At 66.9% G+C, this 26,216-nt stretch overlaps 11 protein-coding genes across 11 annotated transcripts; 5 read left to right on the forward strand and 6 right to left on the reverse strand.

The window, feature by feature from the left end:
• Window positions 1-983: 983 nt before the first annotated feature.
• RHOBADRAFT_54566 (uncharacterized protein) lies at window positions 984-3,360 on the reverse strand (the record flags this gene model as incomplete). The annotated part of the gene is made up of 10 exons (XM_018417388.1): window positions 984-1,154; window positions 1,222-1,264; window positions 1,329-1,597; window positions 1,683-1,938; window positions 2,056-2,122; window positions 2,199-2,314; window positions 2,399-2,926; window positions 3,000-3,063; window positions 3,135-3,218; window positions 3,302-3,360. The coding sequence occupies 10 exons, from the start codon at window positions 3,358-3,360 to the stop codon at window positions 1,075-1,077; spliced, it is 1,566 nt and encodes a 521-aa protein (XP_018270037.1). The 3' UTR covers window positions 984-1,074.
• Window positions 3,361-3,783: 423 nt separating this feature from the next.
• Window positions 3,784-5,218, reverse strand: RHOBADRAFT_45285 (uncharacterized protein; the record flags this gene model as incomplete). Its single annotated transcript, XM_018414576.1, has 8 exons — window positions 3,784-3,804; window positions 3,874-3,908; window positions 3,987-3,992; window positions 4,102-4,122; window positions 4,224-4,257; window positions 4,326-4,432; window positions 4,724-4,746; window positions 5,064-5,218. 8 exons carry the CDS (start codon window positions 5,216-5,218, stop codon window positions 3,784-3,786), a joined length of 402 nt encoding a protein of 133 aa, XP_018270038.1.
• Window positions 5,219-5,443: 225 nt separating this feature from the next.
• RHOBADRAFT_54568 (uncharacterized protein) lies at window positions 5,444-7,112 on the forward strand (the record flags this gene model as incomplete). The annotated part of the gene is made up of 7 exons (XM_018417389.1): window positions 5,444-5,635; window positions 5,698-5,767; window positions 5,832-6,054; window positions 6,117-6,219; window positions 6,292-6,510; window positions 6,572-6,881; window positions 6,970-7,112. The coding sequence occupies 7 exons, from the start codon at window positions 5,444-5,446 to the stop codon at window positions 7,110-7,112; spliced, it is 1,260 nt and encodes a 419-aa protein (XP_018270039.1).
• Window positions 7,113-7,186: 74 nt separating this feature from the next.
• Window positions 7,187-8,784, reverse strand: RHOBADRAFT_54569 (uncharacterized protein; the record flags this gene model as incomplete). Its single annotated transcript, XM_018417390.1, has 8 exons — window positions 7,187-7,341; window positions 7,421-7,481; window positions 7,569-7,830; window positions 7,909-7,937; window positions 8,003-8,054; window positions 8,121-8,172; window positions 8,239-8,323; window positions 8,400-8,784. 8 exons carry the CDS (start codon window positions 8,782-8,784, stop codon window positions 7,257-7,259), a joined length of 1,011 nt encoding a protein of 336 aa, XP_018270040.1. The 3' UTR covers window positions 7,187-7,256.
• A 460-nt stretch (window positions 8,785-9,244) lies between these two features.
• Window positions 9,245-9,681, reverse strand: RHOBADRAFT_45288 (uncharacterized protein; the record flags this gene model as incomplete). The annotated part of the gene is made up of 2 exons (XM_018414577.1): window positions 9,245-9,403; window positions 9,502-9,681. 2 exons carry the CDS (start codon window positions 9,679-9,681, stop codon window positions 9,245-9,247), a joined length of 339 nt encoding a protein of 112 aa, XP_018270041.1.
• A 62-nt stretch (window positions 9,682-9,743) lies between these two features.
• On the forward strand, window positions 9,744-10,804 carry RHOBADRAFT_45289 (uncharacterized protein; the record flags this gene model as incomplete). The annotated part of the gene is made up of 3 exons (XM_018414578.1): window positions 9,744-9,824; window positions 9,912-10,327; window positions 10,399-10,804. The coding sequence occupies 3 exons, from the start codon at window positions 9,744-9,746 to the stop codon at window positions 10,802-10,804; spliced, it is 903 nt and encodes a 300-aa protein (XP_018270042.1).
• A 256-nt stretch (window positions 10,805-11,060) lies between these two features.
• Window positions 11,061-13,740, reverse strand: RHOBADRAFT_65329 (uncharacterized protein). Its single transcript, XM_018418683.1, has 9 exons — window positions 13,686-13,740; window positions 13,471-13,554; window positions 13,195-13,216; window positions 13,057-13,116; window positions 12,906-12,980; window positions 12,796-12,833; window positions 12,685-12,729; window positions 12,006-12,617; window positions 11,061-11,916 (listed from the first exon to the last, which is right to left on the reverse strand). The coding sequence occupies exons 1-9, from the start codon at window positions 13,701-13,703 to the stop codon at window positions 11,278-11,280; spliced, it is 1,593 nt and encodes a 530-aa protein (XP_018270043.1). The 5' UTR covers window positions 13,704-13,740; the 3' UTR covers window positions 11,061-11,277.
• A 1,661-nt stretch (window positions 13,741-15,401) lies between these two features.
• RHOBADRAFT_54572 (uncharacterized protein) lies at window positions 15,402-17,835 on the forward strand (the record flags this gene model as incomplete). The annotated part of the gene is made up of 6 exons (XM_018417391.1): window positions 15,402-15,854; window positions 15,917-16,358; window positions 16,431-16,625; window positions 16,694-17,017; window positions 17,118-17,513; window positions 17,606-17,835. The coding sequence occupies 6 exons, from the start codon at window positions 15,402-15,404 to the stop codon at window positions 17,704-17,706; spliced, it is 1,911 nt and encodes a 636-aa protein (XP_018270044.1). The 3' UTR covers window positions 17,707-17,835.
• An 826-nt stretch (window positions 17,836-18,661) lies between these two features.
• Window positions 18,662-19,117, reverse strand: RHOBADRAFT_6771 (uncharacterized protein; the record flags this gene model as incomplete). The annotated part of the gene is made up of 3 exons (XM_018419172.1): window positions 18,662-18,827; window positions 18,901-18,980; window positions 19,043-19,117. Coding segments are annotated over 3 exons (321 nt in total), but the record flags the coding sequence as incomplete, so codon positions are not given.
• Window positions 19,118-19,387: 270 nt separating this feature from the next.
• On the forward strand, window positions 19,388-21,552 carry RHOBADRAFT_54573 (uncharacterized protein; the record flags this gene model as incomplete). The annotated part of the gene is made up of 3 exons (XM_018417392.1): window positions 19,388-19,613; window positions 19,679-21,277; window positions 21,384-21,552. The coding sequence occupies 3 exons, from the start codon at window positions 19,388-19,390 to the stop codon at window positions 21,449-21,451; spliced, it is 1,893 nt and encodes a 630-aa protein (XP_018270046.1). The 3' UTR covers window positions 21,452-21,552.
• Window positions 21,553-21,693: 141 nt separating this feature from the next.
• RHOBADRAFT_54574 (uncharacterized protein) lies at window positions 21,694-24,896 on the forward strand (the record flags this gene model as incomplete). Its single annotated transcript, XM_018417393.1, has 12 exons — window positions 21,694-21,841; window positions 21,903-22,087; window positions 22,160-22,354; window positions 22,420-22,490; window positions 22,559-22,638; window positions 22,703-22,738; window positions 22,799-23,085; window positions 23,161-23,273; window positions 23,338-23,385; window positions 23,448-23,509; window positions 23,580-24,400; window positions 24,473-24,896. 12 exons carry the CDS (start codon window positions 21,694-21,696, stop codon window positions 24,824-24,826), a joined length of 2,400 nt encoding a protein of 799 aa, XP_018270047.1. The 3' UTR covers window positions 24,827-24,896.
• Between the last annotated feature and the right edge of the window lie 1,320 nt (window positions 24,897-26,216).

Genomic DNA, 26,216 nt, shown 5'->3' on the forward strand with positions numbered 1-26,216 from the left:
GGCGAGGCGGACGATGACGAGGAGTACATGTAGGACAGCTACGACGGTGCGTCTCCTGTCACCTTCCTCGTCAACCGTACGGGCCTGACGCTCTCCCTTACACAGACGTCAACCTCCTGTCGGCGCTCGCGCCCATCTCGTCCCACCCGCTCCACCTCCCCTTCTCGCGCCTCTCGTCGTTCTCCCCCCAGCCTCCACCCGCGCTCCCGATCCCTCGCTCGCGCACCGTCTCGATCTCGCACACGCGCACCCTCTCGGCCAGCTCGTCGACCTCGTCCTCGTCCGGCGAGCCGTCGCACCGCGCCGCCGCGCACGCGCACCACCCGTCCCTGCGCCGCTCGGTCCGGCGCGTGCTCCCGCTGCGTCCCGCGCTCCACATCGACCTGCGTGCCGTGCCGTGCCCCGTCGGCACCCTCGGGCTCGCAGACGGCCAGGGCGTCTTTGCGCAGCACGGCGCCGGCGTGCGCGGCGGCGGCGCCGGTGGCGGCGACGACGAGGACGAGATGGGCCTCGTATTCTGCGTCGAGATGGGCGGTGCGGCAGCGAGGGCGCTCAGCGGCGGCCCGGGCGCAGAGGACGCGCAGGACGACGCGTTCGTGGTCGACGAGGTCGAGCTCGTCGTCGAGGGCGCGCTGTGCCCTCGTCGCACTCACCTCGCCCTGCTCCATCTTTGCGTAGCGTCGCCCTCTCTCTCTCCCTCTCCCCTCCCTTCCCTTGTCGTGCCCCCCCCTGCCTCTCTTCGCCTCTCTCGCTCTGCAAGTCGCTTTGCCCCTCGCAGACTTGCACGGATCGAGAGAGAACGGACGTCTCGTTGCAGGTCTCTACCGAGGCGAGACGCCAAAGTGGGCGCGCTAAGATGTACGAGGGCGGGAGGACGAGGACGAGAGGAAGGAGGAAGGGACAGTGCGAGGAAGCGTGGATTCCTCGCTCGTCTTGTTCGTCTCGCCGAATCCAGCTCTCTCAGACCGGCTCACCAACGACGGAGGACTCGCGAAAGGGCCAACTGCTGTTGCACGCGGAGCTCGAGAGAGAGAAGGTGACAAAGGGCAAAGGGAGAGACGAACGAGGGCGCGCTCAGGCACAGGCCGCCCAGACGAAGCGCTCCTTGGGCATCTCGCGCGTCTGGCGCAGGAATTCGGGCTGGCTCCAGGGGACTGCGCAGGTATCGAGAGCGTCAGGCACGGCGGCCGGGAGGATGAGGCAGAGGAGGGGAGGACGCACAGAGGATCGTGCACTTGCCGATGCTCGGGTCGACGTACCAAGACTGCGACGCGTGAGGGGTCAGTAAAGTCGTGGTCGTCATGAGAGGAGAGGGAGCAGGGACGCACGATGCCGCCGTCCATCTCCCACACCATCTTGGCCATCTGAGCGCGCATCTTGGCGTACCACTCGTCCTCGGCCTGCTGGATCACCTCGACGCTCGGCGCCGGGCCCTCGCTCGAGATCGAGCGCGCCTTGAGCTGCTTGACGACGGGCTTGAGGAGGTGAACCATCATGTCGACCGTGCACTCGGTGTTGAACAGGGCCGACGAGTGTCCTGTGATTGCGTTGGGCCCCATGAGGAGCCAAAAGTTGGGGTACGACGCCACCATCGAAGCTGCAGGCGGTTTCCGGCATCAGTCGAGAGCGCGCAAGAGAGGGAGAGAGAGAGAGAGAGAGAGAGAAGTAGAGAGTGGACGGACTCAAGTACGTCTTGACGCCGTTGCCCTTGAGCCGTTCGACGAGGCTCTCGCCCTCGCTGTTGAACACCGACAGCGGGTGCAGGTACTCGGTTACTTTGAAGCCTGTCGACAGGACGATGACGTCGGCCGGCACCTCGACGCCCTTCTCGGTCGTGACGGTGCGGCCCTTTGCCGAGACGATCGTGTCGGGGAGGAGGAGGTTGAACTTGGGGCTGTGGAGCGAGGGGCAGTAGCCCGAGAAGTCGATGATGCGGCACTGCGAGACGAGGGGAGGGCCGAGAAGGAGAGTGCGAGGGAGGGAGGGTAGGGACCAGGTGGATGAGTCAGGCTTCCGAGGGCGCAAGGACGACGACGAGGAACCGAGCGAGCTCACCTTCTGGCCAAACTCGAAGTCGAACACGAGCTGGTCGCGGTACTTGGCGGGCGCCGTCTTCTCGATGCTGCAGGCGGCAAGGAAAGGGTTAGTGAGGTAGACGACGACGAGGACGAAACAGAGGGCCCGAGCGGGAGACGCACTACTTGGTGCTCGCCTCGTGGATCGACTTGCGGCCCTCGGCGCCCTGGTCCTTGTCGGCGAGGTAGAAGTAGCTCTCGCAGATCTGGTACACCGCCCACCGGAAGAAGGTGAAGAGCTGCAGGAGGGAGAGAAGGGAAGGAAGTCAGGACCGCTCGCGTCTTGCGACACGATGCCCGAGAGGGGAGAGCAGAGGACGCACGCCTGGGAGCCATCGATAGAGCCCGTTCGTGAACGCGTTGTCGACGATGGCGTTGGGCGGCACGATGGCGTGCTTGCCGCGCCCGATCTGCGTGAGCGACTTGACCTCGGGCAGGATGGCCGGCACGAGCTGCGCCGCCGAGCAGCCGTTGCCGAGCACGACGACGTCCTTGTCCTTGAGCGACACGTCCTTGTTCCACCTCGCGCTGTGCATGACGGCGCCGTCAAACTCGCTCGTGTCGAACGGGGCGTCGGCCGGCGTCGACAGGGCGCCGACCGCCGAGACGAGGATGTTGCACGTCTTGGTGCGCGTCTCGCCTGTGACGACGTTGCGTAGCTGGACGGTCCACAGGCCGGTCGAGCGCGAGAAGCGCGCCTCGTCGACGACGGTGTGGAAGACGATCTGGGGCCGCACGCGGTACTTGTTGACAACGCGTTCGTAGTAGCGGCAGATGCCCTCGGCGCCGGGCCACTGGGTCGAAAACTCGGTCGCGGGCTCGAACGAGAACGAGTAGAATGCGATCGGGATCTGTCGGCGTCGGTCGAGGAAGTCAGCTGTTCGGCTCGAGGTCGACGACGGCGAAAGAGAAAGGCTGACGCACGTCGCAAGATGCTCCAGGGTAGCGGTTCGCCGCCCAGGTACCGCCGAGCTCGCCGTCCTTCTCGCTGCACGCGTCGAAGGAAGAGGTCAGGTCCTGGGTGCCGGGCGAGGCAGGAGGAGGAGGGGGCGGACGCACTAGCAGGCGACGTCGTCAAGCTTGAGCAGCCGCTTGAGCTGGATGAGGGCATCGAGGCCCGACACGCCGGCACCGACGATCACGCTGCGAGGGCGCAGGCGTCAGCGTCCGTCGTCGTGGGGGAGTGGAGGTCGAGAGGAGGAGGAGGAGGACGACGAGCAACTCACGCCGTCGTGTGGCTCGCCGCGTCCAGCGCAGTCTTGTCCGAGCTCGTGAAAGCAGGCATGGCGGTCGCGCTGGCTCAACGAGGGTACTGGAGGGAAGAGAGAGGCATCGCCGTTCTCATCTCTCGGGCGAACCGTCGGGGCGTCGCCGGCGGGAGGAGCGTGCGCCCGGGGCCCGATGCCGAGGCTGCGCTAAGCAGCGATCGTGATGCGGAGGTCGAGCCCTCCAGAGCGGCGACAGCCCGTGTGCGGCGCAAATTGTGAGGAGGAAGAGGAGGTCGGGGGAAGCCGCCGACGAGCCGACGCAGCTCTCGAGATGTACTCAGGTCGCGCAAGTCTCGATTCGAGGGCTCACTCACACTCTCGAGCACACGACGAGGCTACGAAGCCGAACGAGAATGACCTCCTTGCAGCCAAAGCCCCCTCGCGCTCCGTCCCTCCTCGCGCACACCATTGCCGAGACCAAGCCATCCGCAGCGGACCGCTTACTCGACGGCGATGTTGACCTGCAGGCGAGGGCTCGACGGTCAGTCTGGGTAGAGGGCGAGGCGAAGAGAGGGCAGGCGAGGACGCACGTGCGGGTTGAAGAAGGGCGTGTTCGGGCCCCACGCTGCGAGACAGGTAGGCAAGAGTCAGTCAGTGCCCTTGCTCGCCGAGAGACCAAGAAAGAGAGAGAGAGAGGACGTACGGAAGTCTGCGAAGAAGCGGAATGGCGGTGCCGGGAAGGGGGGAAGGGGAGGAAAGGAGGACAAGGTCAGGGGCAACTTTCGCAAGAACATGACGACGCCCGATCATTTTCGTACCCTTCTCGCGCTTGTTGAAGTCTATCGGTGTGGGTGGACGGTTTGAGGTGGTCGTAGAGGAGGCGCGGGAGGCAAGAAAGGGTCAGCGAGGAGGTCGAAGGGAGGGGAGAACGCTTCGCGACGCCGCAAAGAGGTAAAGAGTCGTGACGCACAGGGCTGCGCAGAGAACGAAGCGTCAGTGACTGTGGACGAGGGCGAGAGGAAGGAGAGAAAGCGGGACGCACGTAGACGATGCGCTCGGGGAGCTCGCCGCCGTTGTCCTCCTTGATGTGCTCGAGGTGCTTCTCGTGCTCGTCGGCGAGGGCCTTGGCGTTGAGGAGGCCGATGATGACTGCGTGGCGGAAAGGAGGGGGAGGCAAGAAAAAGGGTCAGCAGGCGTGCGTGAGGAGGAAGGGTTGCTCGGGTCGGCGCAGACGGGACGAAGCCGTGCGCCGGTCAACGGTACGAGGCCCGGCCGCCGGGCTCGTCCGGGGCGCACAGAGCTCCTCGACACCATGCGCACGCCGACTGCTCGGGCCCGAGTTCTCGTCGCTCGTCGCCGTCGTCGAGAATCGTCCGCCCGACGACGGCGACCTCGCCACGACCGACCTCGACCCGATTCGCAAGCGAGACAGGGACGCACTCGACGGGAAGGCGACGTAGTAGCTGTTGCGTACGAGGCAGATCGGGGGGCAACAGGGTGAGTGACCGTCGACGAGGAAGGGCCGGGAAGTGCGGATGCGAGGCGACGGCGTCCACGAGCGGTGCGGCGCGGATGGGTCGGCCCGAGGACAGCACGCAGCTGAGCAATACGCTAGCTGCGCATCTGCTAGTCCACCTCGGCCGCGCCCCGCCGACGAGGGAGGCTTCTCGCCCTCACCTGCCCCGCGCCGACCTCGTCCCGTCTCCCTCGCCTCGCCAGCCTGACCTGCCGGCCAGTGTGCGCCCGCGCAAGGACATAGAGAGGGAACGCAGGGACGCACGTGATCTTGCGCCAGAGCTCTGCCGAGTGCTTGGCGTGGTCGGCGATGGCCTGGCGGCCGGCCTCGAACTCGTTGGCGCTGGCGCCAGCCGGGGCGGCGGTCGAGTAGGCGCGGCGGGCCGAGCGGGCGGCGATGTTGCGGAACGCGGCGAACATGGTGTGCAGTGAGCGGTCGAGGGTGAGCGAGACGAGGAGGAGCTGCGCGCCGTGTGCTGGTTGGCCGGCGACGAGAACAACCGCGGGTGGATTACGAGCGCGAAGATGCTATTGAGCAATACAAAGGCTGCTAATCTGGCCGGCCCTGACCGGGGCGCTGCGGCGGCTTCGATCACTCGGCCACGCGCTGTTCTCCTCCTCGCTCGCTGCACGCTCGAGGTGCGCATGGCTGCGTACACTCGCGTCGAGCAGAAGGACGACCTCGCAGAGCTCGGCGAGCTCGGCGGCCCTCCACGGCGCGGCCCCCTCCAGCCTCAACCTCTCGCTCTCGCCGTCGGGCCCGCGCAGTCCGCCGTCCGCTCCCTCAACTGGTCGTACGCCGGCTGGGTCGTCGCCCTATTCCTCTTGGCTCACTCGGTACGCCCCAGCCCTCTGTTCAAGTGCGCGACGGCGAGCTCACCCTCCCCCACCGTCGACAGGCCTGGACGAGCAAGTCGGCAACGACCAGCGCCGAGGATGACTGCTTCGACCCTTTTCGTTCGCTCGGATGTGCGCGTGACTCTCTCCCGTCGTGGCCGAGTCAGAGCCGGAACTGACCCAGGCTTGCGCGCAGACGTTCACCGCCCGGCCAACCTCTCGCTCCGCCATTTCGCCTATCCTCCCTCGGCCTCGCTTGACGACCTCACTACGCCAACACCGATAGACGCCTCGATGGATCCTCCCGATGGCGCCCTGAGCCTGGCGGCGCCGGCGTACGGCGACATGCTGAACGAGAAGGTCAAGCCGCACGACCTCGCATTCGCTCGCGACAAAAGCATCTGGTTCATCGGCGACTCGTGCGTCCCCGCTTCACCCCATCACTTCTCCAGGTGCACAGACTGACGCTGCGCTCCCTCAGGCACGACCGCATGAACCTCGAGATGTTCTGCCAGCAGCACGAGGCGGGAGGAGCCGTCCTCGACGTCCCGCACTGGCATATCAAGGCCAACTGCCGCTTTCCTGTGCGCTTCTCTTTCTCTATCCATCCGAGCCCCTCCCTCTCGTTACGTAGCCTGACTCGCTCGATGCTACAGGACCTCAACCTCACCTTCGCGTCGTTCTTCCACTACGGCCTGTCGCCCGAGTCCGAGTCGAGCGAGCCCGATCCCTGGAACATCCCACAGATCGAGACGTCGCACGAGAACGAGAACCCGGGCCCGTACTCGGTCGAGGGGCGCCTCAAGGAGTACTGGCTGCCGGCGGTCGCCGAGGTCGGCCGCCCGAGCCTGATCGTCCTCAACTCGTTCTTCTGGGTCCGTCCTTGTCTCGTTTCTGCCACTCGCCTCGTCGTCCTAACCCTCTCTGCTCCCGCAGGACCTGCGCTACTTCGCCCACCACGCCCGTCACTTTGACCGCGGCACCCTCCTCCGCCAAGACGAACGCCCGCTCACCTACTCCGAGCTCGCGTGGCACCGCTCTCGCGCCCGGGCCTTCATCGACGCCGTACGCGCCGCGTTCCCCGGCACGCCCGTCATGTTTCGCCTCGGGCAGGAGCACCAGACGAACCGCAACGAGGGCAACGTCGCCGTCTACCAGCTCAACCAGAGCCTGCGGGCAGTCCTCGCCAAGATGAACGTGCCCGTGTTCGAGTGGGCGTCGCTCCTGACGGGTGAGCGGCGGTACGGTGCGTCGCAGCACTTTCTCACTCTCTCCCTCTCTCTCGCTCGCCTCGCACGGCGCGTCGAGCCTGACCCACCCCCCTCCTCTCGCAGCCGACGATCAACACTTCGCCGCCGGTGCGCCCGCCCGTTTGTACTCCGATATGGCATTGTACTACCTGCGGCGCGCCGTCAAGGGCTGGGACCGCTGCGAGCCGTGGCCGAGCATGGCGCGACCGCCCGCTCGAGCTCGATGAGCGCTCAGGCCCCTCTCGAGTCGTCTCTCTTTTTTCTCTCTCGCTGTAGCACGGACACTGGCTTTGCGCGTACCGCTGTATCTAGACGTGTCTCTATTGCAGGTCGGGCGTGTGCGAGGAGAGTAAAGCAAGAGAAGGAGAGCTCTACTCGTCGGCGTCGTCGTTGGCGACGCGGTCGCCCTTCTCCTCGCGGAACCGGTTGAGGTGCGCCGTCGTCGGGTCGTAGGCCCTGCGCGAGATGTGAGGAGTGAGTCTGTGCGTCGAGGTCGAGTGCGCGAGAGATAAGAGAGGGAGAGAGCAGGGCGCACCAGTGATTGAGCGTCTGCCGGATTCCGGGCGAGACGAGCTCCTCGTCGGGCTCGACAAAGTCTGTGGCGTCGCCCGTGAGGTCTATCAGCGAACGACTCGAGTGTATGCCGAGTCGAAGCCGGATCCCGAGTGGAACGAGCGACTCACGGACGCCCCGGTCCCGGTACTTGCCCAACAGCATGCGCTTGAACCGGCCCGAGTTGCCCGCGACGCCCGCCCACCGCTGCACCTGCCGCGCATCGTCGTCGCACCGGCGCCCGAGATAGAAGCGGTAGTACCACGAGAACCAGCCTCGCGCATCGTGCTCAGGCCGGATCCACCCGTTCTTCTCCCACACCTCGAACGGCTGGCCCATACGCGCTTGCCACTTGTTGACCGACGTGTCGCCTGGATCGGGGCGCGTGAGGTACTGCGCGCGAGGAGGCCGGATCAGGTCTGCGTGGGAGAGGCGAAGGCGCAGGAGAAGAGAGGAAGGAGGGGGGCGCACGAGCGAGACGTCGAGCCCGTCGTACCATTCTGCGAGGGGGCACCTGGGTCAGTGTCACCTGGTGCTGGAGCGATGCTGGAGAGCTGGGGCGCACCTTTGGGAAAGTCGGACCAGTCCTCGTGCAGCTCACGGCCGGATTTCTGGCTCTGCGCACGAGTCGTCCTCGTTGAGCTCTCGCTCGTCGCGCAATCGTCAGGGGAAGAGGAGCGCACCTTGACCGGTCTGAAGAAGCCGCCGTCGAAGGAGCCCTGGCGAATGATCTCCCTGCAAGGCGGGAAAGGGAGAATCAGTGCCGGCTCGGCGCCTGAGGGCGAGACTGAGGGGACGCACTCGGGCGACATGTTTGGCCGGAAGTCGGGGTAGTCGTCAAAGTGGAACTCGCGCGTCTTGCTGTCGCGCCAGGGAAGTGGACAGGCTGCAGCAGGCGAGCGAGGGTCAGGTTCGCGTCCGACAACCGGCCGGGTCGGAGAGGAGAAGGGGCGTGAACGCACTGATAGTGTAGTCCTGCTGCCCATCGCCGAGCGTGACCTTCTTGCCGACTCTGCTGAGCCGTTCCGCCTCGTCGTCCTGCCCGTCCTGGGCTGCCCGACCCCCGCCTCGCTGCTGCACCGCCTCCGAGCCGACCTCGCCGCGGTCGCGGTCGCCGCCGACCTCGATGGCCGAGAGGCGCAGCTTCTTGCGGGTGCCGATGCGCTCGGCCTTGGGCTCGACTGGCCGCTTCTTGCGCTTGGGGGTGGGGAGAGGCGCGGGAGGGGGAGATGGTGACGTCGCGCTGGGCGGAGCGGGGTCGGCGGCGGTGGGCTCCGTGGCCGTGGCGGGAGGTGGGTCGAGCACTGAAGCGGGCGAGTGAATGCGTGCAGATCGCGTGCGGGCCATCGCAGCAGGGGCGAGGCGGGGTCGGTGGGAGAGGAGCACCCGATCGTGAGGAGGAGGAGGAGCTGATGAAGCTGGCTAGCAGCTGTCGCTCTCGCTGGGCTGCCAGAGCGCCGGTTCGGTCTCCCTGTGTGTCTCTGCAGTAAGGCAGGGCAGACTCGAGAGCGCAACAAGCTATCGGCGACGGCTCTCACCTCCTCGCCTTCCGCTCTCCGTCGCGTCTTGCAGCGACAAGCAACACACGTATAGGGACGAGGATGGGCTCACTAGCGAGCCAGCTTCTGTCGCTCACCGACGCGCGGACGAAGGAGGACCGGCGGGAGGCGTAGAACGACGAAAGCTGCTTGCAACACTGCTCGACGACCATTATGTACTGCAGGACCAGGGAGAGTTAGCAGTCTTCCGGAAATATGACCTTGAAAGGAACGACGACGTACCATGTGACCCAGAGACGAACCGCTCCTCACTGCCCTGCTCCCGTGCCGCCCTGCTCCGCCTCCTGCCCCTCGAGCTCCGCCCGCTTGGCCTCGAGGCGGACCCCGTTGCGCTTGCCGAGAACGCGCAGGATGCGTGCACGCTCGGACGGGATCATCTCGCTCCAGTTGGCGATGCGCGAGAGGGTCTGCGAGGTGGGAGAGAGCGAGGTCAGCTGCACCGCCTCCGGTCGGCGAGAGGGAGGGTCGGGGGAGGGACGCCGAGGCGAGGAGAGATGAGACGCACACCGTCCGAGTTGACGACGGTCGGACCCATCGTGTCGAGCAGGCTGAAGCTCTGGCCGTTGACCTCGAGTTGGCTGACGCCTGCCTCGACGTCGCCCGGAGCGGGGAGGGCGAGCGGCGCCTTGGGCGGCGAGGACGGCTCGGCCGCGTGTTGTGCAGAGAGGTTGACGGGCTCTGACATTGACTCGAGCGAGCTGGGCAAGAGGAGGGAGCTGAATGAAGACAAAGGAGCCGCTCGAGCTGATGAGGGGAGCCTCTCCTCTTCATTCCACGCGCTCGCCTTTCGCTCGTTGGCTCTGCTTGGCTGCTCGTGCGCTCCAGATGGTCTACTAGCCGGGCTTCCACGCGCCGCCGCCGACCTACACGGTCGTTCTGCGCGGCTGCGCCCGTTTTCAGCTCTCCGCCTCCCAGATCCGCACCGACTCGCCGAACCACTTCACGGGCGTGTTCCTCGGCGGCAATGGCGGCAGCACGGTCCTCTACTCGGACCGGCGCCCGACCTACTTCCACCTCATCGTCGAGTGGCTCAGCGGCTACGACGACTTCTTCGACCACCTCAAGCCTCGCGACGGCGTGAGCGAGCGGGAGGCGCTCGCCGCGCTCGTTATTGAGGCAGAGCACTTCAAGCTTAAAGGTCTGGCTGAGCGCGTCGGCCGCGAGCTGGCCAAGTGCGCCCTGCGAGCCGACAAGCTCGCGCTAGCCGAGCAGGCGGTCCGCCAACGCCCGCCGACTCGCGTTTCGTACCTCGAGGACTCTCGCGACACGGTGCAGGAGGGCGACACGTCCACGAGCCAACTCGGCTTTACGTTGACGTCGATCCAAGTCCGGTGCGCTCCTCAGTTCCAGCTCCCTCCTCCTCGCCTCCTCCTATGGTACTGACTCTGCGCCCGACCGACAGCTTCGACTGCCGCCTGCTCGACGACGACGACGACGACAACTATAAGCTGCCTTCCGTCCGCCTCGAGTTCGTCAACGAGAAGGGCCAGCGGGCCACCGCGCCTCACAAACCGATCAAGGTCGACCTTTGCGGCAAATCGAGCCGGCAGGGGTCGGCTACCGTCGACGGGTCGCCTATAAGCCTAGCCGTCCTCCTGCGCTGGATCGTCAACCCGACTCGGGCAACGAGCAAGATCCCCGCCCTGCGCCCGCTCGTCGACTACTTCCACCCGGAGCTCACGCCGAGAGACAAGCGCGTCGTCACGATCCGGGCGCACAAGGTTGTCGGCGACTGGTCGCACGGCAATCTGTGGCTCGCGCATCTGTCGATCCGGTCGCAGGATCAGGGTTACCTTACGTTCGCGTGAGGTGCGTCGTCCGCTCTCTCTTCTTCTCTCTCACGGCTCCTTCTCGTCGACGCACGTACTGACTTTCTCCTTCTGCGCAGTCTGTCAGGCGTCGTCGCCTCGACGCAAGCCCTTCGACTCGATCTCCCCCTCGCCGACCGAGTCCTTCCTTCTCGCGCCGACCGAGTCCTTCCTTCTCGCGGCTCGAGCGCCGTTCTCTCCTCGTCTCGTCTTTTGTCTCTCCTCTCGTTCTCTCTTCGTGCATCGCAGAACATTTGTGGGCGAAACTTGTCTAAGTGGCAGTTTTGAGTGCGCGGAGAGGTTGCGAGGGAAGAGAGAGAAAGAGAGAGAGAGAGGGAACGCGAGAGGGAAAGGGGACAGAGCTATCAACGACAGGACGACGACCAGGTGACTGCGAGTAGGAGAGACCAGGAAGGAGAAGCGGGAAGGGAAGGAGAAGGGAGGGGGAAGAGGGGAGCGACGGCGCTCGCGCTCTACTTCTCGGTCGGGCGAAGGATGAGGGCGTCCTCCTCCTCGGGGACGGCGAGGATGCGCATGCTGTTGGTGCTGCCCTGGCCGCCGCGCCATCCCTGGAGCGCGACAATCGTGTCGCCCTTGCGGACGATGCCGAGCTTGAGCGCCTGCTGGCACGAGTGGCGGATGCGGTTGTCGACGTCGGTCTGCCACCCCTCGTTGGTCTCGGGGCGCGGCTGGTTGAAGTACATCGGGTAGACGGCGCGGTGCAGGTGGACCTGGCGCGACGTCTGCTCGTTGCGCGTGACGGTGATGATGGGGCAAGGGGGCTTGTACTTGGACACGAGGCGCGCCGTCTCGCCCGAGGTCGACATGACGATGATGGCGCCCGCGTTCTGCTCGATCGCGGCGGCAACGGCCGCCATGGCCACCGTCTCGGACGTCGGCGTCGGGCGCTGCGCCATCGAGCGGAGCTCGTTGAAGAGCGACGCGTACGAGACGGTCGCCTCGGCGAGGAGGCACGTCTCGGCCATCATCTCGACGGCCTGGATCGGGTACGTGCCCTTGGCCGTCTCGCCCGAGAGCATGACGCAGTCGGCGCCGTCGAGGACGGCGTTGGCGACGTCCGAAACCTCGGCGCGGGTCGGGCGAGGGTTGTACTGCGAGGCGGACAGGGACAAGGAGCGTCAGGACCCTGCACTCGCTCGGCGACACTCGAGGACACGGAGAGAGAGAGAAGGGGACGCACGGTCATCGACTCGAGCATCTGGGTGGCGCAGATGACGGGCTTGCCGGCGAGGTTGCACTTGGCGATCATCATCTTCTGGGCCATGAAGACCTGCGACGCCGGGATCTCGATACCGAGGTCGCCACGGGCGACCATGACGCCGTCCGTCTCGCGCAGGATCTCGTCAAAGTTGGCGACGCCCTGGAGGTTCTCGATCTTGACGATGATCTTGATGTTCTTGCCGGCCTCGCCGAGGTGGGCGCGGATGTCCTGCACGTCCTGGCCGCGGCGGATGAACGACGCAAAGATCATGTCGACGCCGTTCTTGACACCGAACGTCAGGTCGTCCTTGTCCTTCTGCGAGATGGCGGGCAGGTCGACATCGGTGCCAGGGAGGTTGACGCCCTTCTTGCTCGACAGGGTGCCGTTGTTGACGGCCTCGACCTCGAGCTCGTCCTTGCCGACCGAGATGACGTTGAAGGACAGGATGCCGTCGTCGACGTAGATGGGCTTGCCCGGCTGGAGGACGTTGGTGATGTTGGCGTAGTCGAGGTACATGACCTTGTCGTCGCACTTGGTCGCCCACTCCGGGTTGGTCGTGATCTTCATGCGGTGGCCGGCATTGATCTTGATCTGTGGGGGAGAGGAGCGAGAGCGTGAGTCTTGAGGACGCGAGAGAGCGCGAACGAGAGGGACGCACGTCGACGTCGTTGAGCATGTTGCCGGTGCGGATCTCGGGGCCCTTCTGTGCTCGGGGAAGATCGTGTGGGTCAGTGGGAGGTCTCAGAGGGATCAGAATGAGGGAACGCACAGTGTCGAGGGCGATGGCGACCGGGCGGCCGTCAGACGCTGCGAGTCGAGGTTGGCCGAGTCAGTCATGGCGCGCACAGTCGAGAGGGGCACTCGAGAGACGGGACGCACAGGCAACAGCCTTGCGGGTGTTGTCGATGACCGACTGGTGGTACTCGTACGAGCCGTGCGAGAAGTTCATGCGGACTGTCAGGGCGGCGGCAAGTGGGGGGAGCTCGTCAGTTGCCGTCACGCGAGACTTGAGAGAGAGAGCGCGACGCACCGACGTTGACGCCGGCCTCGCGGAGCTTCTGGATCATCTCGGGCGAGTTGGTCTTGGGGCCTGCAGGCGGGAGAAGCGGACCGAGGTCAGTACGAGCTCGAGGGGCCACGGCTCAGGACGACGACGACAGGGACGCACCGATGGTCGCGATGATCGAGGTCTGCAGGCGTCGAGGAGTGGTCAGTGCGGCTCTATCGCAACTTTCCGGTGTTGTGAGGACGAAAGCACAGCCCCCCTCGGCGACGGACGAGCTCTAGTCGGCGTCACTGCTCGTCTGCGCGTCCACCGGGACCTCGCGAGATGGACCCGCCGCTTCACAAAGTCCTCGTGGACCCCTCTGTGCCCGTGCGAGGCCTCGAAGTGGCCGCCCGACGCGTGTTGGGACGAGAGCGAGCGAGATCGATCCCCACTCACCTTGCGGAGCGACTTGTGGTTGAGGCCCTCGGGCGCCGTAGGCGGGATCTGGAGGTTCTGGAGCCATTCGAGCTGCGAGGTGACCTGTGTCGGGCGAAGCGCGCGAGGTACGGGCGAGGCGAGCGAGGCGAGGACGGGATGGGCGGGCGGGAGGAGGCGATAGCGAGGTCAGCGGCTGCGCGCAGTGAGAGGGGGGAGAGAGAGAGGGTGCGCACCTGGTCGAGAGGGAGCATGCTGGGCTGAGTCTGGCTGTGGTGGGAGAGCCGGAGCAGGAGCGAGTGCGGGAGGAGGAGGGGAGGAGAGCAAGTCCAGCTCAACGCTCAACGAGCGCGCGCGACGCCGGCCGGCGGTGCAAGTCGATCTGTCGAGTCTCTGCTTTTCGCCTTTGTCCTGTCCAACTCGCTGTCATGCGCACTCGTCTTTTACGGCCACGCGACCGCAGAGGCGAGAAAGCTCGCGCGCGCGTACGAGCAGCACGTCTCGAGCCCTCGTGTCGCGACCGCGCTACCGCCTCTCGACGCCGCTGAGCCGCTCATAGATCTCGGCACAGAGCCTCGAGCGAGAGCAGGAGCATGCTCGATGAGCTCGCCCTGGCTGAAGAGGGGAGCAGAGTCCTGACGACCGTGCTAACGCGAGGCCAGCAGCGCGCTCGAGCGTGCTCGACGTCGGCGCGTTAGGTCTTGACAGCTGCAACGACAGCTGGGCGGCAACGCGACATCGTTTCCGACGGTATAGAGAGCCGCAGTTGAGCTGAACAGGCCTGAGCGAAGGGCTCGGCGGAGAAGCAGCCAGCCGGAGAGTGCGAGCAGGCGACTGAGCGCTCGATGTCGCCAGATCTTGGCCGGGCGGCTGAGCCCATCGAGCGGTATGACGTCTGCGCTCAGTCGCGACGAGCATAGAGCCCTTGGCCCGACAAGAACGCATCCCTCATCGCTCGCGGGAGCCCAGCTACCGACGACCGTGTCCTGCGCCTGACCACCGCCCCGCGCCAAGCTGAAACCGTCGTGCGGTATCGCTCGATGGTACTCGGTCGCAGTGCACGAGCGCCGAGCACACCGAGGGGCGAGGGAGGGGCGAGGCGGAGAGAAGTAGATGAGGAGGGAGATGAGAAGGAGGCGGCTCACTTGGCGAGTGCGACGGGTCCAAGAGGTCGCAGGCGTGCTGTATGGACAGATTGAGGCGAGATGCGCGGCTTAGGCGACCAGCAAGCGGTGAGTGAGCTGGTCGGGCGAGTGAGAGCGCGAGAGCCACCTCCTCCTCCTCTTCAACCTCGACCTCCTCCCGTCTTCCCGCAGACCGAGAGGCTCACTGTCCCTGCTGACACAGCCACACACCGCTCAACCGCCTTCGGTGCTGCTCTGCCGCCGCGCTGCCCCGGCTACGCGCGGGCGAGGGCCCGGTCTCCTCGCCGACGCTGGATGCGGCGGTGCTGAGCGATCGGGGTCGGGCTCAAGGCGTGCACGCGCACAGCGGCACATGGAGCAGGTCTCGCAGGGCAGCCGGCTTTTGCAGGGCGTTCTGAGGGCGTCCTCGCGTCGGGTACTCGCCCACTCGCCCGGAAGGGGCAGGTCGACGGCGCCGAGTCGACGCGCATCTCGCCGCTTGCGGATGGATGCACTCACGGTGCCGCCGGAGTCGTCCACATGCGCTGTGCGGGGCTCTGAGGATCCCTGGCGGCCGAGCGACGAATGCAGGGACGACGGAGCTTCTCCGCGTCGTTGTTCCTCGTCGGGCCCTTTGCCCGCTGTCCTGGGCGCCCGCTCTTTGCTCTTCTCCTTCTTCCTTGCTGTTGCGCTAGTCTCTTCATCGCTCGACCCTCCCTCGTCTCTTCGCCGCTCGACCACCCAACGGGCAGGTACCGTCGTCGTCGCTGCACCACCTCTTCCTCTCGTCTTTCGCTCGGCCGGCCGACTCTCGACCTCGACACGCCCATGTCGCCCACCCCTATCGCCGCGTTCGCTGCCCAGGTGGCAGCGACTCCGATCTACCCGCATCCGGTCGTCAAGCGCGCCGCCGACGCCGCCGTCTCCAAGGCGCACTCGACCCTGCGGCAGCAGGCCGCCAACCGCGACTTTGCGTCGGCGTACCAGTACATCATCGTCGCCTGCGTCGCCCTCCTCGCCATCCGCAACGTCTTTCGCGTCGTCGCGCGGCACAACCGGGCGTGGCGCCTCGCGCTGCAGAAGCTCGACGCGCTTCAGATGGAGCGCCTCGGCGAGCAGAAGGAGGGCTACGCCGCGCTCGGGCACCGCGCGACGTGGAGCGCCAAGGTCGGCGCCGCCATCTTCTACCCGTTGCGCTCCCGGTGGGCCCTCGGGCTTGAGAACCCGCTCCAGGTCTTCCTCGTCGTCGCGTCGTTCGCCATCAACGTCGGTTTCGTCCTTGTGCGTCCTCGTCCTCTCTCTTGCGTCGACGACCGAGGCACTGACACTTCAACGCGATGCAGGGCGTTACGATGGAGTACGACGGTCCGCAAGAGAGCGTCTGGAACACGATTCACGTCGTCGCCTTGCGCTGCGGCTGGATGTCGATGGCGCAGCTCCCCGCCGTCATCGCCCTCACCGGTAGGAACAGCCTGGTGCAGTTCCTGACGGGCATCGAGTACCAGCACCTGCGGTTCGCGCACAAGCTCACGGCCGCCTGGATGGCCCTCCTCGGCGTCGTCCACACGCTCGACGCGACGTTCGCCAACTTCAAGTACTTTGGCGGCGCCGGCGTCAACTCGCTGTACCTCCACAACTACCTCGGCCAGACCGGCATCGCCATGATCGTCGGCCTGTTCCTCCTGTGCTTCTTCTCGTGGCGCCCGATCCGCATGCGGTGGTACGAGGTCTTCCTCGTCGCGCACGTCGTCGGCGTCATCATGGTTCTCGTCGGCATCATCTACCGTGCGTCCCACTCGCCCCTCTCTATCGCCCGACCAGCGCCCCGCTAACGCTCGGCCCTCTCCTCGACCGCAGACGTCCCCTCGCTCCAGGTCTGGCTCTACGTCCCCCTCGGGTTCTGGATCTTCGAGCGCGTCGCCCGGGCCCTTCAACTCGTCTCGATCGGCCTGCTGTGCAGGCTGCAGTTCCGGGCGCCGCTCGTCAAGGCTCGCGCCACCCTGATCGAGGGCGCCATCGTCCTCCACGTCCCGTTCAAGGGCGAGTGGCACGGTGCGTCATACTCTCGCTCCCTTTTTCCCTTCCGAAGGCAGCACGACTGACTCTACCTCTCACCGCAGCCGGCCAGCACGCGTACCTCTCGTTCTGGGACCCCTCGCTCCTGTCGACGCCGTGGATCTACTTCCAGTCGCACCCGTTCTCGATCTCGAACGTTCCCTCGTGCTCGACCGCCGACGACAAGGGCCGGCGCGACATGCTGTTCGTCATGCGCACGCGCGACGGCATGACCAAGGACCTCGCGCGACGACTCGCCCGGAGCGAGACGGGCGCGGCCGACATCTGGATGACGGTCGAGGGCCCGTACGGCGGCTGCACCGACACGGAGCAGTTCCACGAGATCTTGCTCGTCGCTGGCGGGTCGGGCATCTCGCACATCATGAGCAGTGCGTCCACCTTTCTCTTCCTCGCCCTCGAGTCGACCTTCTCAAGTCGACTCTCCTCCTCTCGTCGGCCCTCTGACCGTTTATGGGTCCTCCCTCACAGTGCTCGCCGACATCCTGCACAAGGCCCGCAACTCGTACTCGCGCGCGACCCGGGTCCGCGTCGTGTGGACGGTCCAGTCGGTCGAACAGTCGGTGTGGACGCTCAAGGAGCTGCTGCACTCGGCCAAGACGGCGTACGAGGCCGGCGTCCAGCTCGAGATCGAGCTGTACGTGACGCGCGGCATGGCGGCTCCCTCGCCCGAGACGGTCGACCTCATGACCAAGGAGCTGCCGGCGCCGCCGACGCTGCAGCAGCGCCGCGCGAGCTACGCGAGCATCAACTCGTACGCCGAGAGCCCGATCGCCGACGCGTTGACCATCCTCCCGGGCCGACCGCACATCGACGTGATCGTGCCGAGGTGGATCGCCAATGCGCAGGGCAAGTCGCTCGTTGTCGGTGCGTCTTCTCTCCTCTCTGACTCCTTCTCTTTCCTTTCGTCCTCTCGGCGAAATAGCGAGCGTGACCTGACCTGTCCTCTCGCCTCGCAGCATGCGGGCCGACGCCCATGGCACAAGCCGTTCGCCTCGAGACGACCAAGTACATCTCGGTGTACCCCGTCTCGCTCGAGATCGCGCTGTTCGAGTGCTAGCCAGCGTCTCTCCCTCTCATTTGTGATTAGCTCCCTTCCTCTCGTCCTCCTGCCGCATCGACCCTCGCATCCCTTAGACGCACCTGTAGCCGCTCTCGAGCCTCTCCTGTAGCATAGCGTGGCTTTCCTCCCTCTCTTCCTCTCGTGACTCGAGAGCTGCCGGAAGGCACTCGTTGCACGCCCCACGCCGCGTTACCCACCGCGCACCAACCGCTCGAGGTCGGCGTACGCGTCCATGCCGCCCGACGAGCCCTTCCCGCGCCCGTCGCCACGCCGCTCGTCCCGCTCGGCCCGCCTGCGGTACTCGTCATCATCCCGGTCCCGACCCCTCCTCCTGTCACCGTACCGGTCGCCCTCGTCATCGTCCCGCCGCCGCCGCTCGCGCTCCCCGTCGTCCGCCTCTCGCCGCCGCTCGTGCCCGTCGCGCCCGTCGCGCCGCCGGCCGTCGTCCCGACTCGCGCCGCGCTCGCTCCTGCGCCCTGCGTCGCTCGCGCTCGGGCGGTCCCGCTCGCTGCGGCCCTCCTCGGAGGCGATGAGCTTCTTGCCGCTGCCGCCGCCGCCGGCGGCCCTGCGCCGCTCGCGCTCCTCGCGCTTCCTCCTGCGCTCTTCCTTCCTCCTGCGCTTCTCCTCCTTGCTCTCTTTGGAATCTGCACCGCCGCCGCCGGACTCGATGCGGCGCTTCTTGGCGGCGCGGCGCTGCTCGATGAGGTAGTCGCGCATGGGGTCGTCGAAGTCGATCGAAGGGTGCGACGAGTCGCTGTCGGCGTCCGAGGCGTCCGAGCCGGGCTGGCGGAACTTGTCGGGGTGAGCGGCGAGGCTGCGCAGGGAGGGGAACGTCAGCTCGCGCGAGGGAGGAGGAAAGGCGGAGAGAGAGCGAGAGGACGGGGACGGACCTGCGCTCCTCGCGCTCCTTCATCTTGCCCGACTCTTGGTCGCGCTCGAGCTGCTTGTAGTTGAGGACGTGGTCGACGCGCAGGGTGCGGCCGAGGACGGTGGCGCCGTTGAGGTTGTCGACGGCGAGGACGGTCGAGCGCTGGTCGGCGTACATGAGCCACGCGAACCCGCGGGGCTTGCCCGTCTGCGGGTCGCGCGGCATGTTGATGTCGACGATCTCGCCGTACCTGCCCGGGTCGAACGCGGGTCAGCGGGTGGTTTCGCCGGGGCAGAGAGGGGGAGAGGGAGGCGGGGACGAACTGGGAGAAGATGGTGATGACGTCGCCCTCTGTGAGGTTTGGCGGAAGGCCGCCGACGTTGACATAGGCCGAGTCCTTGTACTGCACGGGGACACGAGTCAGCTGTGGTTGTCGAGAGAGAGAAAGATGAAGGCGAGGCGGACCTGATCGTGCCACGAGAGGTCGCCCGTCTCGAGGGCATAGTCGTTGATGCGCTTGGTGGCTTGGATCTGGTTCATGGCGGCTCTGGAGCAGGGCTGACTGGCTCACGGACCGTCAGAGCGAGAGCGAGCGGAGCGTGGCCGGTCAACCTCTCTCGGCTGCCGGCTCGTCGTCTGCTCGCTCCTCCATCGACCGCCAGCAGCGAGCCCGACCCTGCTGTGGATCACGAGCACTCGACACCGAGTCGCACGCACCCGGCCTACACCTCGCACCCTCCTCCCCGCTCCGCTCGTGGCTCCCCTCGTCGACCCGTCGAGCGATGCTGCTACGACGACCTTAGCCTCGCCATGTCGTCCGCACTCACGCCCATAGGCGTCCCGACCCACTCGCCGTCCGGCGGCGCCGACGCCCGGCCCCTCACCTTCATCGTCCTCCCGCCGCAAGACGACTCGCTCGACGCTCGTCAACGCCCTTCGCAGGCGCCGTCCTTCTCGGCAGCCGTCACGCGGGCTCTGGCCGGCATGTTCGCCTTCATGTTCAAGCGGCCCATTCGCTTGTTCCGCCCCGTCAAGAGTGCGTCCTCCTCTCTCGTCCTCGCCGTCGAGTGCTGCTCGCTCACTCTCGTCAACCGCACACAGTCTCGACCTGGGCGGGCATCCAGGCCATCGCCGAGGAGCAAGGTCGCTCGGTCACGCCGGGCTTTGTGCGCGGCCTGTTGCGCAAGGAGGGCTGGCGCTTCATTCCCAAGCACATCCTCCCGCCCCTCGCCATCAACGCGTCCATCGGCCTCACCCTCTTCACCTCGTACACCTCCTCCGAGGCCTACCTGTCGGCCCACCTCTTTTCGCCCCTCGCCAAGCTCGTAGTCGTGCCATTCATTTCTGGCTCGGCCGCGGGCGCGGCTCAGTCTCTCCTCTCGGCCCCGCTCGACAACGCCCGCCTCCTCCTCGTCCGCCGTCAGCGCTACCTCCGCCTCGCCCACGCCCAGCACGGCGACGCCCGCAACCCGCGCCTGCGCCGTTCGCGCGCTGCGGGCACCCTCGGCGGCACGCCGTTCCAGTCGTGGTACACCCTCATCCGCGACAGCGTCTTCCAGTCGGCGCGCCGCACGGCGGGGCTCGAACCCGGCGGCGCGACGACGGCGACGGCGGCGACGGCGACGGCGAGTGCGCGCGAGCGCCTCGAGCAAGGGCGTCGGTGGGCGCGGCGAGGCTGGAGCCTCTTCTCGCTGTCGCTCGCCAAGGACGCCCTCGGCTTCGGCGTCTTCTTCGTCATCTTCGAGGTCGGCCGCGAGGGCGCCCGCATCGCCGGCCTGCGCTGGGACGGGATCGACCCGGACCGCGCCGGGATCGGCGACATGGAGGGCGAGACGCTCAAGCAGCGCCGCACCCCGGCCGGGCTCGTCCTCCAGAGCGTCGGCATCCTCGTCAGCGGCGGCGTCGCCGGGTGGATCTTTTCCCTCGTCGCGAGGCCGTTTGAGCGCGTGCGTGGCGCCGTGTTTGAGGGGCGCGCGAGGTGGGCCGAGCGGGACGGGCGGTTGAGGGTCGTCGAGGAGCTTTTGCGCGCTCAGGGCGAGCGGGGCGCAGCAGGGGAAGCAGCGGGAGCGGGAGCGCAGGAGGCGCAGCAGCCGCGTCGAGCGAGGAGGCCGCGCCGCACGTCGGCCGGCGGCGCGAGCGAGCGCCGCGCCAACGAGGTCCTCGGCCCGAAAGGCCGCAAGGGCTTCCGCGTCCGCATCGGCCGCATCCGCACCGTCGCTCGCAGCGCCGCACGGACGCGCCGGCGCCAGGCGCGCCAGGCGGCGAGGGCGCGCGCGGTCCGCGAGCTCGTCGGCGCCGAGGTGCCGGTCGACGCGGCGCTCGAGCGAGCGGCGGCGGCCGTCGTGCGCGGGACTGAGGCGCCTCTGCCGCCGTCGACGCTCGTGGGCGCGTTCCCGCCGAGCGCTGTGCCGCACGAGGAGCGCCTCCCGATGCCGTCGGCGCGCGTGCTCGTCCGCGACGCGTGCCGGCGCTACGGCGCGTCGACGTTCCTCTTTGCGCCGCGGGCGACGCTCCAGGAGCTTGACGCGCGCTCGTCCAAGCCGTCGCCGTCGCCGTCACCGCTGGCCAAGCCGCTCCCGACGCGGCCGGTCAAGGTTGGGCCGACGAGGCTGAGCGCGAGGGGCAGGGAGGCGGCCGAGGCGGTCAAGCGTCAGGCGAGCGGCGGTGGATGGCGCAAGGGCGCGAGAATCCTCACCTATAGTGCGTCGCTCTCTTTCTCTCTCTGTGTCGCTTTCGAGGGCCGTGGAGCGAGGACGTCCTGACCTCGTTGCGCCCTTCCTCCCTCCTCTCTTCCCCTCCCTTGCAGTTCCGCCGTACGCGATCGGCTTCTTCGTCTACGCCGTGACGGCAGGAGATCTCAAAATTGAGGTGTAGACGATGTGCGGCAGAGGCGGCAGCTTGTAGAGCAGGCGAGGAGGAGGTCGAGAGCGAGTGAAACTCGCGTTGCGGTTCGCGCCCGCCTCGGTTTTCTCGTACTCGACGTGTCGTTTTAGCGAGCCTTGCGAGAGTCCAAGCCCGTCTGCAACCGCTGTCGACTCGTCGGCGTCGTCCTGGACCCCCACTTTCGCACGCTCCTCCTCTTGCTCCTCCACCCCTCCCTCGCTACCGACGCGAGGATGAGTGCTCGCGCGCGCTCGGCTCGCAAGAGCACGGCGAGCACGTTTAGCTACGCCGAGCCGCCCTCGAGCGGCGACGAGGACGAGGACGACGAGTTGAGCGAGTCGGGGCGCGGCGGGGGAGGAGGGCGCAACAGCAAGGCCAAAGGTGCGTGGGCCTGCGGGACTGCCTCGAGTGCATCACACTGACTCTACTCGACCCCCTGCAGGTCCGACCAAGCGCGCCAAGGGCAAGGCCAAGGCGGTCGAGGTCGACGACGGCGACGAGGGCGATGAAGACGTCCAGCCGCGCAAGAAGGCTCGCGGGCCGGCCAAGGGCAAGCAGCGCAAGCAGAACAAGGTCAAGGGCCAGCTCGAGGCGCTCAAGCAGCTCCCTGTCGAGATGATCACCGAGGTGCGCTCACCTCCTTCTCCCCCTCCTCGTCCCGGTCTCTCCGAGCTGACCTTGCCCGCCTCGCCCGCGCAGATCTTCTCGCACCTCGACCCGGAAGACCTCCTCATCCTCAGCATGGTCAACAAGCAGTACCGCTCGCTCCTCCTCGCCAAGTCGTCGGCTCGCCTGTGGAAAACGGCGCGCGCTCGACTCGACCTGCCCGACTGGACGACCGGCGGCTTCACCGAGTGGCAGTACGCCCAGCTCGCGTTCGGCAAGAAGTGCCAGGTGCGTCCCCTTCTGCCTCTTCCGTCGTCCTGAGCGGGCAAAGCTGACCTCGTTCGCGAACGCAGGAGTGCGGCACCACCAAGGCGGCTCGTCCCGATTACGGCATCCGCAAGCGGCTCTGCAAGGTCTGCCGCATGTCTGGGTCCGTCTTTCTCTCCTACTCGATCTACGCAGCCGAGCACTCACGCTGCCTGAGCCCTGCAGAATGCTCCGCCTCAACTGGAAGAAGCACCGCATCTCGGGCATCCACCCGCTCGCGCACCAGTGCATCCTGCGCCCACTTCGTGCGTCCACGCTCTCTCTCAGGTGTCTAACAGTCATTGACCACGGCTCCTCTCTGGCGCGCAGACACGCCCGCCGAGCTCAACTGGCTCGCCACCGCGCGTTCGTCCCCCTTTCGCCGTATCTTTTGGAAATCCGGCTGACTCGACCCCCGTACCGCAGCGCACGCACTCGAAGTCGACCTGCGCTACTGGAGCGGCAAGCTGTGGGAGCTCGAGGACGACGCCGCCGATACCGACGCGTCCGAGAGCGACAACGAGCAGCCGGCGACGACGTCGACTTCCTCAGCCGCACCCGCCGCCCGTTCGACCCGCAGCACCCGCACCTCAACGCTCCCGTCGTACAAGGAGGACTCGTCCGACGACGAGGACCCTGTCTCGAAGGACCCGTCGCGCCGAGTCGTCGCCTTTGTCGCCGCTCGTCAGCCTTTCCTGGACAAGATCGAGGAGGTGCGTCCCGTTTCTCCTCCTCTCTTGCATTTTCCTTCTCCTTTACGAAGAGCTGACACACTCACCCTCTCGCAGGAGGGCAAGGACGTGTTCTACGCGAGCAAGAACCTGCGCGAGAAGATCCGCGCCCGCAAGGTCGAGCACGTCTCGTTCGACGACCGCATGGCGCAGCTCGATCGTGCCGAGGAGTGCGTCCCCTTCACGACATTATAGTCGACGAGCGCCAACACTGATCTGCCCTTCTGTCCACAGAATCGCCGACAAGGTCCTCGAATTCGATCCGAAGTATGGCAGCTGCGTGTGCGCCTCCTTCCTCACTCCTCCTCTTCCCTGAGCATGATCCTGACGCACTCGACCTGCAGCGAGGACCCGGCGTTCAGCAGCCACAAGCTTGTCAAGCTCGAGGAGCCGTTGACCGACCCCGGTGCGCCCACCTCTCTCGCTGTTTTCTCCCGCGCATGCGCCCGAACTTACCTCGTCTTGCCACCTCACAGAGTGGGGGCGCATCAAACCCGACATCCTCAAGCTCGTCGAGCGCATCAAGAAGAAGCAGGACCGCGACGCGATGCACCTCCGCCTCCTGGACCGCCAGCGCTCGCTCCGCCCTCGGTACGACAAGCTCAAGAAGGCCCTGCCGCCGAGCGCTCGGCCGTTCGTGCCCCTCTTCATCGACTTTCTCGTCCTGTCGTCGGTCAAGGCGCTGTGGCAAGACGAGACGATCAAGCTCGACGACGCCGCGTGGTACGAGCGCCTCGACGACATCAAGGACGAGCTCGACCAGTACCGCCTCGACCTCGTGCTTCACGCTCGCGAGATCGTCGTCGCCGCTCGTGTCGACCCGGACGACGAGGTGTCGGCGCCGGAACAGCAAGACGACGTCGAGGACCTCGACCTCTGCGACGAGGTCTTCTACCTCGCGACGTCGTTCGTCTGCTGCGCGTTCACCGACTGCGACCGCACGCCGGTCGGTCCTGGTCGCACGCACGCCGACCGCGTCAAAGATGTCATCGGCCCGCTCCGCCGAGTCCTCGACCACCAGCACGAGTGGCACAACCAGGCCGACTCGCTCGCCGGCCCGAGATCCTTCAACAACATGGCGCAGCTCCGCATCGCTCTCCCGCTCGAGGTCGCCTGCGCCATCGACGCCCTGATCGACCTCGCCAAGCTCGATCCGGCCGACGCGACTCGCGACGACTTTGTCCGGTTCAACAAGCTCGTCGTGCGGTACGAGTGGGAGAACTCGGGCGCGTCGTGGAAGCGCCACCAGTGGAACTACTGCGGCGTGTTCTCAGAGAGGCAAGGCTGGGAGGAGCTCGTGCGTCCTCGCCCTCCCTCTCGCTCCCAAGCCTCAAGTGGTCGAGCCCACTGACTTGCCCATCTCGAGCAGTTCCTCGTCATGAAGCTCGAGGCCCAGCGCGCCGCCGCCGCCAAACCTCCCTACTCGATCGACCCGCCTGTCCTCGTCTGCCAGCTCTCGGACCGCCGCGACTGGGACAAGCTGCCGCTCTCCAAGACGCCGCCCAAGCCCACCAACAAGAAGAAGCGCCCGCCGCCATCGAGCGACGACAGCGACAGCGACGACGACGACTTCATGGCCCTGTACCGCAACGTCTTCAAGCACGTCAAGGACGAGGAGGTGGACGAGTTGGCGAGCGACGGCGCGGAGGAGACGGCCAACTTCGGCAGGCGGGTCGTGCACGACAGCGAGGACGACGACGAGGGCGAGGACGAGGACGACTGAGAGAGGAGCCGCTTGTGTAGCTTGAGTAGCTTGCCGCTTGTCGCGTGGAACGCGCCGCTTTGCCTGCGAGTCGAAGCCGTCGAAGGTCGAGGTCGAAGCGTGCGAGCGGGGTCGAATCTCTCTCGCTCTCGGTGCTCTCTCTTTTCGGGCGAGATCGTGTGCACTACTGCTCCTCGTTGCACGGTGTCCAAAGAGAACGAAAGCGAGGTCAAGAGCGAGTCGGTCGCTGCACCGAGGTCACTCGACCTTGACGTCCTCTCGGTTCGCTCGTCCGCCCTCCCTCACGCTGCCACGCTCCCGCCCGTGCATCGAAGACGCACCATGCCCGCCCATCGCAGCTCCTCCAGCACCAGCACGGCCTCGCGCGCCCCGCCGTCGCCCTTGCGAGGGCCCCGCCTCGAGTTCATCAGCCCCGAGCCGGTGGTCGCCATCCCAGCCTACCCGAGCTTCAAGGACCGCCTGAGCGCCACCGACACCTGGACCAAGCCCTCTCCCGCCCCTGCTGGCCGGCCCACGCCCGCCCTGCAGCCTCTCCCCCGCGCCGGCTCCTCCTCGTCCGCCTCGCGCACCGCCTCGACTTCCCTCACGCCCTCGCTCTCGCCCGCGCCGCGCGCCCACTCGTCCCGCTCGACCACCACCCCTCGCACCCACCCGTACCAGCGCGCGCGCTCCAACTCGACCTCGAGCTCGGCGACGGCCTCGAGCGGCGCGAGCACCAGCACCGCCCCGCAGCTCCAGGCCGCTCAGGCGGCGGCGGTGCGCGCTGCGCTCCAGCACGGGCGGCTCGACGCCAACTCGTACACGGACGGGCAGCTGTACGCGATCCGCGAGGGCGCAGCGCGGGCGTTTGCGCGTCGCGGCGGCGGCGGAGGAGGGGGAGGACGAGGCGAGGTCGAGGGTCAGGCGCAGGCGCGGGGCGAGGGCGGCAAGAAGCGCAAGAGGCGGGGGGCGGGCATCGAGGGAGGGAGGGAGGGGTCGTCAAGGCGGTCAAGGTGCGGCGGTCGGAGAGCTGTGCGGTCGATGGCGAGGGGAGCGAGGACGAGGGCGAGGTGCCGGTCAAGGTCGAGGTGGACCTGCGCAGGATGCTCGGCATGTGAGGGAGGGAGGGTTCGTCTGGTTGTGCAGTCGAAGCTTTTTGAGAGTTGTCTGTCCTCGGTGTCGACGACGAGAGAGACGGCCGCGAGTCCGCGCGACCACGGTCGACGCCTCCTCGGGGTGCTTGCCTCGACGCCTCTTTCTCGCCGCCACACTGCTGTGCAAGTCGCGAAAGCGCTGCACTACCGCTGTGCATGAACGACCGACAGCAGGACGAGCTCTTGGCTCTCCAGGTGCGCTCAGCGCCCTTTCCCCTCATCGCTCGCCTCGACCCCACACTCGCCGCCGTGAGCTG

Source organism: Rhodotorula graminis (assembly GCF_001329695.1).
Source record: "Rhodotorula graminis WP1 unplaced genomic scaffold RHOBAscaffold_9, whole genome shotgun sequence".
Lineage (NCBI taxonomy): Eukaryota > Fungi > Basidiomycota > Microbotryomycetes > Sporidiobolales > Sporidiobolaceae > Rhodotorula > Rhodotorula graminis.

Coding starts and splice junctions, on each gene's coding strand:
- RHOBADRAFT_65329 (XM_018418683.1), bottom strand. Junction 13,117..13,194: donor CTCGATCATCGCGACCATCG/GTGCGTCCCTGT, acceptor TCCCGCCTGCAG/GCCCCAAGACCAACTCGCCC. Junction 12,834..12,905: donor CACCCGCAAGGCTGTTGCCT/GTGCGTCCCGTC, acceptor CTCGACTCGCAG/CGTCTGACGGCCGCCCGGTC.